The following is a 12,798-nucleotide window of genomic DNA, read 5'->3' as shown; positions in this document are numbered from 1 at the left end:
TCTGTCCTGTCCATCCCCCACCCGAGACCGTATTTTTCTTGCTAGTTACAAGGCTACAGGACAGGTTTTAGTAGAAATTGGACATCCTACTACATCCTCCGGGGAGATGGCAGCAGCACTGATAATAATTTAAAAAAATTATTAATACTTGCTGATATCCACCAGCTCCTTTTCCTTCTTTCCCCTCAGAAAGTCTTGCTGGTTATAAAGCTGTGCCCTTACTGTTAATCACACATTAAGTCGATGTGGTACCATCTGCCCTGCAGAGAATCCAGTCATCAGTGTGATAGTGGCGAACTCCTCTGACTTATGCCTCCTCATCTGGTCCTAGAACGGTTACCACATGTCAGGTTGGGCACTGGTCCAGCATGTCTGTAAACTTACAGCTTTAACAGAAGTCTGCAACTTGATTCCAAGGAGACAAAGTCAGAAGGAACCCCTAGCCCTTGACCTTGGTGCTTATACAGTAACTCACAGGCTCCTCAGAAACGTTCCCCATCTGTCACAGCACGGCTCCTCCACCAGAAGTTGCTGCGTTTGAACAGGTGTATATGGTGCATTTACTTCTTTTGCCAGTTTTGTTTGAATTATTGGTCATTACTGCTAGTAACACTTCTACCAGTCCACAGCAAAAAAATAAAATTAAATTAAAAAGCAAGATTTCATACAACTAAATATATGTAATTTAAAGAACTGTTGCATTCTTTACTTTGTGTTAAAATATTCTTGGCAGGGTGACATCTGCCTGTAATCCAGCACTCTGGGAGACTGAGACAGGAGGATCACAGATTTAAACTCCATCTGGGCAGCTTAGGAAGACTGTCTCAAAATAAAAAGGCCTGGAAATGAAGCTCAGTGTGACGGCCCTGGATTCAATCCCTACCACTACAAAACTTTCTGAAATGATGAAAAAAAAAAAATGGTTATTTTGCGTGTCCTCAATGTTAGCAATATAAAAAGATTGACCTCCCATAGATGGCTGATCAGTTAATAATTTGATTTAAAATTTTCAGCCACAAAATTTCTTATAAATTATATGACAGACCTCTCTTCTGTGTCACTGTGAGACAGTGGAGGAAGGGACCCTCCTTGAGCCCTATCTTGGTGATGGAGTGTTGTTCTGCAGTGTCTCTGGAGTCCCTAAACATGAGGCACACACAGTCTATGCCATGTGCTTTGGGCTGAGAACCTCAGTGGCCCCTTAGTGGCGGGGAGCAGAGGTGGCTCATGCAGTGTGCCCTCTTCATGGTCTGTGTAGGTCCTGGCTGGCAGCCTTGGGACACTAAGAGAAAACCCCACAGGTAGCTAATAGAAATGCTCACAGAAAACTTCAGCCATCATTTATTATTAAGAAGGGTCAGCATGCAGGTCATTGCTGACTAGCAGGCATCTGCGACGCCTACCACTCTGCGCCTGCGGGATGAGACCTGGAGGTGTGTCCCTAACATGCCATGCCTCTACTAGAAGCAGAAAGCCTGAGGCCCTCTGTTCAGGTAACTCTTAGGAGTCGAGAAAGGAGGGGGCTTTTTCCTGTGTTCACAGTGCTGGCACCTGCTGGTGGTGGGCCCATTCTCCAGCTCGCCCCTGGAGCCCACTCTTCTCCTGAAAATGGCTGTGGCCTCAGCCTGCCTGCCTCTGCTTTCCTCACATTCCTCTGCTTTTCCTGCACTCCTGCAGCTTTCTCCCTGTCCAGCCTGGTCAGAAACTGTTTCAGAGCTGTGCTGCTAAGGGAAGGTAGGTGTCCAGATACCTGAAAGGCAGCTGACTGTCACCATCTTTCCTGAGTGCCTGCCAACAAAGAACCACTTCTGGGTGAGGAAAGTTTATGGTGCAAGCAGTAAAGGAAAAAGCCAGGTCATGGTTTGGTCTTGTCTTGAATTTCAGTTCAGTGACACTATGACTGCTGTTCTGATGGCCAAAGCTATCAACTAGGATTCTTTTTATTGACTGAAGCCTTTCCTCCAACTGTTTCAAACACTTGACAAAAACCTCCCACAATGGGTTCACTTAAACATGTAATTATACTACTCTAGTTTTTCATTCATGCATTCAGTCAATAAATACTACACATAGACATTGTTCAGACAGCTGGGACACCAAAGGCTGATAAAGTCCTCAAGGTCATATTTCAGCTAGTGAGGATAGTAAGTTACACAGCACGCTCACAGTAACAGCTGTGATCAGTGCTGGGTCTCACAGTAGTTTAACTATCTTTTGTTCCTGTCTTTTAAAGCTTTCCTTTGCAAAAAAGCCTCATCAATGTGTACTCTTTAATCAGGACTTTTCCAAAGAGGAAGCAGAGATACAATGCCCAGACCTCACCCACTCAACTACTGCCACAACAGGAGTGGCCTGGTGACCTCACTGGCAAGCAGGGCACATGGCCTCATCTGTATATGTCATGGTGATCAGCAGAGACACTTGGCAGCAAGCAGTGAGACCATAACAGTTATGTCATGGGAGTAGGGTACAGAATACTGGAGGCAGCCCAGGTACTCTGCCCTTCCTCAGACCACAGAGCCATGGCTCGGACTCAGTTGTGTTCCTGACACCCATAGCCCTGCAGCCCAAGTTGCTCACTGTTATCTCTTAGACCTGAGTATCACCTGAGACCATGCTGGCATTTTGCTTTGAACCTGAAGGTTTGATGAGAAGTCCTGGGTGAGAGCCTGCTATCTGGGTTGAGGGCAGTAAGAAGGAAGTAGCTCCAACATGATTTGTACCTGGTCTTTTCCCGTCTGTAACAAATGTTGTGAAGAACCAGAAGGGTTCTGTGACACCTTTTCCTAGAGTGCCATGGTTTTCCCACAGGCACTGGGAACACAGTGATAAGGCACAGCTCCCGCCTGTTTGAGTCACACCCAAACCACACGAGCAGGTTCCCCAGAGAGACACAGACCATTCCGGCGCTGGCTGAGGAAACGCTGGGAGATGAACATGACTGAGGTAGCAGAGCAGGGGGTGGCATGGAAAGCCAGTGCCTGGTGCCAGTCAGTGTCAGTAGGGCTGTCTGTGAGGCATCGAACTGCCTGCAGCCTGAGGTAGTCTCTGAAGGGTAGTCCTGGTGTCTTTCACCAGTAAGGCTGGATATGCCCTAAGCTGATCCACTGGTTAGCAGACACTGGTGTCTGACTTTCTGGGTGCAATGTTGCGGAAGGCTGTTAGCGAGAGGGAAAGAAATGTCCTGTGAGGTCATGAAAATGTTACCTTTTCACAGGGACACAACGCTTCCCCTCTAGGCTCTTTCAGAAATTCAGTAGTAGGAAAAGGTACAATTAGGAGAGTCACTGACAAGTGTTTCTGACCAGGATTCATTCTGACATCCAGTAAATACTGTTTGTCTCTAGCAGTGGGAGCTGGACATGGAGAGCGTCCTGTAACCTGTCCACAGGTGCCCACTACCTGCTCCCTGAGAAACATGGGAGTCCATCCATTTTGGTGAAAGGAAAGATTTAGTCAAAGCTAAATTCAAAAGATTCCAAATCTCAACCATATGTTGATTAGGTGTTTAGGGGCGATGAGAACACCTAGAGACAGTAGACAAGATCTGCAGGCTATTCTGGGGTGCTCTCTTCCCCATGGACACAAACCCTAACCAAGTCTCTTGGGGCCAGCATGTGTGAGTTCCTGTTCTACCCATTCCTCTGGTCCATCCCAGCTGAGGAGGTGTGGCAGTTTACTCTCAGCCTGAGAAGCTAGAGAGGTAGCCTATCTAATAAAAGAGAAATAGCCCAGTGTTTAAAGGTCTCTTTTATTCTTTTGGTTACACTATAGCCCTCTTTACCAATATCTGTGCCACCGTGTAACAGGAGAGAGTTCAGCAAACTGCATCATTGGCTTCCACTTATTTTCTAGCTTTCATCTTAGGAAATGTGACAACAATCATACCAACTTTCTGTAAGGTGTCAGCTACATAATACCAACAAAAAGTAATTGTAGTCCGCCCTTACACCCCGCAAGAGTAAGCATTCCCCTCTAGGACACCATTCTGTCAGCATAGCATGCACAGTCTCTGGGCACTGAGGGCTTTTTCCCACAGAGGTTCCATTGTCCTGGGCCACTGGACACTGATGTCATTCTTTCTACAGTTCTTCCCCCTCCTAACTAAGCAGGTCGAGAAGCAAGCAGATGTGCATGGCCTGTGCTTTACCAGTCTGGTGGCTCAGATGAATGGCTGTGTCTCCCTGCTCTGGGACTCTGGAGGGGAGGAGAGTGTTGCCTGCGAGGGTACATGAATCACCAGACCTTCTGGAATTCCCTGCTATAAGAGCTGTGTCTAAATGCTTGAGGAAATGTTTTTAATAATTAAAAAAATTTTACTATCAATTTCTAGGGACTAGGGATTGAACAAGGCCTCAAACATGCTACCACATGGTCTACCACTTTGCTGCATCACCCACTGGTCCTTTTCTGTTATTTTTGAATGCAGTCTCACTAAGCTGCCTGTGCTGCCCTTGAACTTCGATCATCCTGCTTCAGCCTCCTATGTAGCTACAATTACAAGTGTATGCCACATCTGGCTATTTTTCCCACTTACTGAAGAGCTGCTGTTGTATCTGTCAGACCTACTTCCTGTGTTTTCATAGCACAGTCTGGTACAGAGCACTCTGGTGAGTGCTGGGAGCAGAGGCCACCATCAGGGCAGTGTGCTGCACAGCAAGTGCCACTTCCTGCACTGGCAGTCAAGGAGTGGGTAAGGCTCCTCCAGTCTGTCCAACCAGCTGGCCTGGGGCAGCATGTGGGCGCTCCGCCCTGAGCCTGGCTGCCCCACAGCCTGGCTTTTCTCACCCTGTGTGACTCTGCAGTGGGCTCTCACTGCCACTGAGGCTTGGACAGACTCAAGCACGGCTCCCTGCTGTCCGCATTCACAGGCCAGTAGCAGTCCATGGGTTTACAGTGGCCTGTGGTACCTGAAGAATCATGCCTGTACCAGGAGGGAAGGGAATGCCTAAGGGAAAGATGTGCTCCTGCCCGGACTCCACCCTGCAGCTGGGGTCTGAGGCTACTGAAGTAGGGAGCCACCTGCTTCCTCCAGGATCCAGCACAACCATATTCAGGTGATTTCCTGTGTCCTGCAACCTGCCAGCATTTAGCATGGTGGCAGGGCCAGTATGTGACAGCAAACTTGTGCTTCGCCTTCTGTTCCTGGTATACTAAACTGCATTTTTTACACTGAAGCCTCGTAAAAATTTTTTATGCAAGTGAAACATGCAGTCAATATTTAATCAAAACTACTACATGTGAACATTTTGGTCATTTTTGGCACTGGGGATTGAGCTCTTGATCTTGTGCTTGCCAGGCAGGCGCTGGGCCGCTGACAATAACCCAGGTCCACTTTGGTCTTTTGAAGGGAAGCACAGTGCCCTTGCTCCAGGTCTGCATGGTGAGCGTCTTCTCCCACAGAGGGGCAGAGTCCTGTGCAGGGACATGTGCTGAGAGGCCTGGCACTGTCCCTGGGGACCAGAGAGCTGCCACTCAGACCTTGAGGGAGGACAGATCTTACTCTGTGCACCCTAAGGCCCTGTGGAGAACAGGGCAGCATGCCAGCAAGACCACAATTAAGTCATTCTAGAACTCTGCTGCACAAACCTCTGTTCAAAGTTCTTCTATGGTGGCCAATATGCCTGCTGCTCCACTCTGCCCCACCCCCTGAGCAGGTCTGCTGGACATAGTGGTAACTCCTGTAATCCTAGCCACTCAGGCTGAGGCACAGAGATTGCAAGGGAGGAAAGGGCTGGGCTGGGGCTCAGTGGCAGGGGTCTTTTCATCTCCCTTGGGTTCAGTTGCACTGCTTATTAGTGGGGAGAGGACACTGATGGTTGTGCTCACACATCAGAGCAGTCTGTGAAATGCTTTATTGTGACTAGGTTGTTGATCTCCTTTCCAGTTTTGTTACAAGTGCAGCAAATACTTTGGGCTTTAAAATCCATCATGGGACTTAAAGATTAGTCTATTCTTACAGGTGAGGAATCAGACAGGCAAGCTTTTCTGAGGTTACCCAGCTCAGGGAAAGATACTGGATGCCAGCCTGACTACTCCAAGGGCAGAGGTACTGACTGACCGAAGCACCTCATAACTTAGTCTGTTGCTGGCTATGTCCTTGCCTCATGTGAGCTTTCCTGCTGCTCAGGTCTAGCTTCTGACTTGAATCCAGACCCCAAGACTGCTGGTTGGTGGGGGGCCCCCTTCCACCCAACCCCTGCAACTCCCTTGTCACCTCCCTATGCTGTCCAGAAAGCAGTCTGGGGCTGTGGGTGGCAACAAGACTGCCTCTGTGGTTGCCCATCTGCAGACAGCACAGTCCCTTGAGGGTTCCTAAGTGGGACAGCAGATAAAGTGGCAACCGTCAGGCCCAAAGACTGCTTAGGCAGAATTGCCCAGCCAGGCAAGAGGAGTATCCTAGACAAAGATGATCATGAAAGCTGTGATCTGTGTCATGCAGTGCTGTCCCCAGTCTTCCTTCAGACCTGTGTCACATCTGTGTTTGTGCTTGCAGGACAGGGAAGTTGCTAAGTGGCTTGGAAGTTATGGGGTAGTAAACTCAGACAATTTCTGTCAAGGAAAGAAACAGACTGCAAGCCAAGATTTGCAAGAATGAATTTCTATTCCAACGTATCAGAAAAATAGGAGTTTTGAGTTATGATTTAGCAAGCTTGTCATTTTTCAAAGTTTTTTCTTGCTACACAGGAAAAATAGCATCTTTCTTTGATGCATCATGCAGATGAACTAAAGGCCTTTAATAAATTCTACTGGTGATTGGTTGGATGAGATTTGGGATTGAGGACTGGCTTTCGCACTTTAACATTCAGGTCTGCTAGGGATTGGACTGGGGTTGGGGCTGAGGCAGGTGAGCGTTCGCTGCCAGGTTGGACACACACTGGCGACACCTATGCATGCAAATCTTACACTGTAATTTTGGTTGCCTCTCCTCAGACCTGGCAGAGGAAAGAGCTAATTGCTGTGTTCCTAGTTATTCAAGAGCTGTCAGACTCTGAAGAGAAGGAAGGATTGTCTCTTATCTGCAAATGCACAGATCTCTGCATAAAATTTGTTGTCAGAAATTTTAGCAGACACTTCTCATGGCTGTATTTGAAGCACTGGCAGGTTAAGTCTGGCCCCCTGCCAGGCACATGTCTCATATTAACCAGGTTGCATTCTGTGAGGGTTCCCTTGGGCCAGTGCACAAAAAGCCAGATAGTAAATATTTTGAGTTTTGCAGGCCACATGTCTGTAGCAGCTACTCAGCTCTGCTAGTCTAGCATAAAAGTAGTCTGTAAAGAATGGGCACTATGTTTCAATAAATCAAACCACATTTGGCCTGAGGGTCTTGGTTTGCCAGCCTCTTTGCCTTAGACCCAGGTGGCAGTGCTCACAGCACTATGGCCCTGTGCAGATCGTCTGCTTTCTTACAAGAGGAATCATTCATGCAGTCACACTGCAACACATAGCCAGGTGGCTGAAAATATTTCTAAATGGCACTTCTTGCTCAGGTCAGATGAGCTGCAAAAAATGGTGCCTAGCACTTTCTACCGTGGAACAGATGCAGCAGTCACAGCACATCAGAGCGAGTGAGTGCTATGGGCTGTAGAGCTGTAGGCCTTCATTGTTTGCTCTTCTGTCCCACAGGCCTATTCCTTATCCTTGGTCTCATCCTCTACCCTGCCGGCTGGGGCTGCCAGAAAGCTGTAGACTACTGTGGACACTATGCATCTGCCTACAAGCCCGGAGACTGCTCTTTAGGCTGGGCCTTTTACACTGCCATTGGGGGCACGGTGCTTACCTTCATCTGTGCTGTGTTCTCCGCACAAGCAGAAATTGCAACATCCAGTGACAAAGTACAAGAAGAAATCGAGGAAGGGAAAAACCTTATCTGCCTCCTTTAGTATGGAAAGAGACATTGATGCCATTTTTTCTTTTGTAATCTTGTGAAACAGCCCACACCATATGAATCAAGTGGAAAAATAGCCTTCACCTACCAAAGCCACATTCCACAGCCCAGGCCTTTACAGGACCAGTGAGAGGCAACAGCTAAGCAGTTACTGGACACAGGTCACAGTGCAAGTGATAAGGGTGGAACGCAATCATCATGTGACAACCCTGACTGCCGTTGTGGGTCCAATCAGACCCCATCTTCCCAGGGCTCCATGAAGGATAAAGATCGGAATCATGAAGGCACTCTCTGGCAGCAGACGACATGCAGTTGGCCGCTAGCCTGACAAGCTGTTTTAGGGCTGAAGAGGAAGTTTCTGGCCCACAGCTGCACGTCAGAGTGCATCTCTGCCTTGGGATGAGGTCTCAAGTTGGCATTTTGATTTTTTTCCCTAGTTCTTTCATGTTGTTGCAGTTGGAAACTGAAAGGAAGATCACAAACTTAGAGGGGATAGGATATATGCTGCAGACCAAAGGGGTCCTCTAAAACAGTGTGGGGCATACTCTAGGCTGAATTTCAGAGCACAGTGAATCACTGAACTGTTGCTGCAAACCATTAGAAATGTGTAAGGGGAGACTAAGTGCCTGTACAATCACACTCAAATGACAGCTCGGACCCTGGCCAGGGGGAGATTGTTTTCCTCTTCCAATGGGTGGGCTAGTGCTCATGCAGGCCTGGTCACCTCTTCTCCTGGGACTAAGGCTGTGCCCTGACTGCCAGAGAAAACCTGTTTCCTTCTTCCAGGGACTTGGGTTCCACACCAGCTGTGGCACAGGCAGGTGCTTATAAGGAGGAACTGCCAAATCTGCGCCCTGGGAGACCTTTACACACACACACACACACACACACACACACACACACACACACACACACACACCAGCAGCAGCAGCAGCAGCAGCAGCAGCAGAAGATTCTTTGCAAGAAAAAGGAGCTAGTGATGGCAGTTAAGCTTCTCTAGTCACTGGCTGATCCTGAGCGAATCCTGAGCGAAGATTGAAATAACATTAAGCTGCTGCCACTGAACAGCAGCACCTGCCTATACCTGTTTACAGAAACAATGAAACACCACTATTACAAAGGCTTGAGAAAAAAAGAAAAGGTTTTAGGACTTTTAATGTAGTTTCCATCAGTTACCAATACAGTTCATCTGGGCAGGTGGTAAGGAGGATGAGCAGAGCAGCAGAACCACAGCCTGCCTTAACGTGTGTCAGGTACAGCAGAGGGAGGAGCACCCTCACATCTGAATCCTGGCCAGTGTCTGGAAGGATTAAGATTGGAGTCTCTTTGGGTTTATGAATCTGCTCACAGAGGGCTTTATTTTGAAAGTATAACAGGTCCTAAGCACCTTGTACTGGCAAGGTATTGTGTGCTAAGTACCACCAGGTATTCAAACCAAAGTTATGACTTTGTACCAGTGAAGAATGTCAAAGTTGTGTGAGTCTAGAATCGTGCTTTGCAGGAATGGAATGGGCAGACTGATGTTTTCATTTCATTCTGTTTGGCTGTTGGTCTATACTAGAAACCATCTTATCTCACAGATGAAAGGCCAAGCACAAAACAGGAGCACATCTTTTGAAACAAGAGTCAAATCTTCTGACTTTTTTTCAGAGCAAGAAGGGTTAACAGGTACCCTTCTACGACATGTAGGTAAAGATGTGGGAAGTGCGAACAACCATCTCTAACCTCCTGAAATAGGCCACGGGAGCCTGTGGTAAGAGTCCTGGGCCAGAAAGTGCTTTATAACATCTAATCAAGCCCTTCTGCCAGCCAGGTAACTACTTTCAAACCTGAGCAGTATTTTTCATTCAAAGCAATTTCCTATATCAGACAAATCTTGATAAAATTTTTTCTTAAATTTCTTATCAAAAGATTAACCTCTATAAGATAGAGAACCCATTTTACAATCTCAGCCTCCTTGCAGGGACAAGTTGTGAGCCCAGAGGACCTTATGTATCTATCACCAGCTACTCAGCTAAAGTGACAGAACTCTCTGAGGTCACCCTGTCACAGTGAACCCATCAACAGCAATCCCAAGTGAAAATGGGACTTCTCAGCCAGAGCAAGTCACGTGACAATGTTCTTTTCATTAATTTGAATGATATAGAAGACTAAAAAAAAAGGCACATAGCCAAACCACTAAAAACTACCTGAAAACTAAGAGGGAGAGCAAGTCTGCTGCTTCTAGGAAGGGCAGCATTGCCTCCCTGGGATAAACGATCGATTGCAATGCTAATTGGGACCAAAGCTCTTCTGCATGCCTCTTTAAAAACCACTCACCGACCCACACTTGCTTTCTGGTAAGCAGGCCTCTTGCTGCTCCCAGGAAAAGCTTATTTATTTTGGCTACATTTGTGCTTTAAAGTTTCATGATGGCCTGGGCATCTCAAAGCACTCTAAAGCAGAAATGTTTGCCTCAGAACCTGGATTCTTTAAACCTGTGTGCTAATTCAACAGAGTAACAATTACGTGAGGGTTTCTGTGTAGTTTTCAAACATCTGTGGTGTAATGATCCTTGTTAAACATGTATTCCATAAAGTGCCATAGTCTTTTGTTTAATGTGTAGCTTATTTAAATATGTATATAATACATACACAAGTTTTGTGAAAGATGTGCAATAACAAAGGTGTATGTATGTTTTCTTTCTTTTGGAAACTGGACAGGAGTCAAAATAGGGATGTTTTCTGTTTTGGCAAAGGAAAGTTACACATTTTTGCCTTCGCGGCTTAGTCATTAGCTCACAACAATTTTAATGCTACATGAAACTTATGTGAAGGAAGGACTAGTATGAAATTGTTTTTTGCTAGGTCTAAATTATAATACTATTTATGTGAAGTTAAGCCAGCAAGCCAGGTCCAGTTAATGAGTCCTCCGTGTGAAATGTGAAGCTACGTGTTGCCTTTTCTGTTAGTGTGACAATCAGTTGCTAGAACCTAGTCACCAGGTGCTGCTCCTTAGTGTGCTTTCCTGGACCCTGTCAATGCTAGACCACTGAAGAAGGGCTGACCACATGCCTTCTTAGCCTAAGTCTGGCTTTGGACAGACCTCTGTGCAATAACGCCTGGCCCCAGGAATCCTTGCCTGCCTGTCTGGGGGTAGCAGTGATGTCCCATGGGCCAAGAGTCAGAGACGGCTGGGTTTCTTCTATGACTGTGGTGAAACTCTTAAGGACGAGGGAGTCATCAGGTGCTCTGGAGGAAATCAGCACCACTTGACATTCACTTGAGCCAAACAAAAACTGTATTACAGTGATAGACTCAATTTGAGCCCTCAAATGTGTAATTAACCCATTATACAGTAAACTAATATGTTGTCTAGCTTTGATGAAGTTCCTGTGCCTATGTATTTTTAACAGTGTGCTCCCTTCCTCTCAGATTTGAATTAAACCAGATTTTATAAACTCAAGTCTGAGAATACTGGCTTCAATCTGATGTGTACTGTGTGATGCAGGAAACACCTACCAATCAAAACCAAAACACTTACTGAGACAGTAATAACAAGAAAGATACTCAGGCATTTTCAACTATTCTATTACTAATAACGTACATGTCATATCCCTACTACAGGTTTTTTTTTTCTAAATTTTGAAGAGAACACCACCAAATGAGACAAAACAAAATAGTCAATCAAAACAAAAGGATCAACATGTTATGTGACTCAAAAACAAAATATAAGGAGATCAATAATGGTTACTGTAATGCTTCTTGTTATCTTCAAAAGAGTTGCCCATATCATCAGGCATAATAAAATTGAGCAAAACAGTACAAAATAAAATCAATAAAGACAAAACATTGGCAACATAGGGCTTCAAAAAAAGATAACAATCAAACCAGAATGGGTATCATAGTGTATCTTACTGTTTTTAAAGTAGTTACCTGTACCATCAGACTTGATACTATCAAACAAAACAGAATCTAATAAAATCAGTCAAAACAAAAGTGAAAGCAATACAAGGCTTCACATCAAGCTAATAAGAAATCAAAAATGGTTACCATAATATATCCTGCTATTTGTGTAATACCTATCCATGCCATCAAATCTAATATAAGCAGACAAACTGAAACAGAATGAAACCAAACTAAACAGAACAGTGAAAACAATATGGGTTCAAATCATAATAGATTAACAATGGCCACTGCCTTCTCTTTTTAGACAATTCCTCCCCTTTCACTTTCACAGTTTGTATTGTACATTTTGGATTCCACTAACTCCTTTAGTTTTTATATTAGGGAGGCAACCTACTATTTCACCTACGTGATTATGAACCTTTCTACCCTGAGCAAGATCTCAACTTACTACAGGTTTTTAACTTCTAAATAACAGTTCTTCCTTGAGAAAGCATTAACATTATAAATAAGGGGGAAAACTTATTACACAAACATCTTAAATATGAAAAAGCTCTATACAAATATGAAAAAGCTCTAAAATATTTTACATTTGTGACTGGGAAAAATTTACCTAATAGACATTCACTTCTAACCAAGTAGCCAGGCGTGGTGGCCTGTAATTCCAAGAGTTAGGAGGCTAAGGCAGGAACATTGTACAAGTTCAAGGCCAGCCTGAACTACCAAGCAAGATCCTGTCTCAGGAGAAATAAAAGCCAATCACGTGGAGCTATTCACATTTACCCTTCCTACAAAGTAATCCTGCCTATAGGAAGCCCCACCTATAGTAGTAAGATTACTCATCTGTAAACTCAAAGATGACACCAAATACTCTCTTCATAATCTCAGCCAATTCTACATCTCATGAGCACTTACTTCTTGGTAGAATAAACAAAAATGGCTATTTGTTCACTGGTCCAGGGCTTATGGCAGCTCAAAGTACATTTACACTTTGATTTCTAAATGTACAGGACTTCTGACATGTTT

The 12,798-nt window shown here is 45.3% G+C and overlaps 1 protein-coding gene across 10 annotated transcripts in view; it reads left to right on the top strand.

The window, feature by feature from the left end:
• The window catches only part of Lhfpl2 (LHFPL tetraspan subfamily member 2), a 144,331-nt gene extending 132,999 nt beyond the window's left edge, over window positions 1-11,332 (top strand). For all 10 annotated transcript variants that reach the window (XM_063258395.1, XM_063258397.1, XM_063258401.1 and 7 more), the window contains one exon: window positions 7,627-11,332. In XM_063258395.1, the coding sequence (XP_063114465.1) occupies window positions 7,627-7,883 (257 nt within the window). In that variant the 3' untranslated portion in view covers window positions 7,884-11,332. The remainder of the gene's footprint in view (window positions 1-7,626) is intronic.
• The last annotated feature ends 1,466 nt before the right edge of the window (window positions 11,333-12,798 follow it).

This window comes from Cavia porcellus, unplaced genomic scaffold, assembly GCF_034190915.1.
Source record: "Cavia porcellus strain 051 isolate PalLab524CR breed Dunkin Hartley unplaced genomic scaffold, mCavPor4.1 scaffold_11, whole genome shotgun sequence".
NCBI lineage: Eukaryota > Metazoa > Chordata > Mammalia > Rodentia > Caviidae > Cavia > Cavia porcellus.
This window is presented reverse-complemented; position numbering and strand designations above follow the sequence as displayed.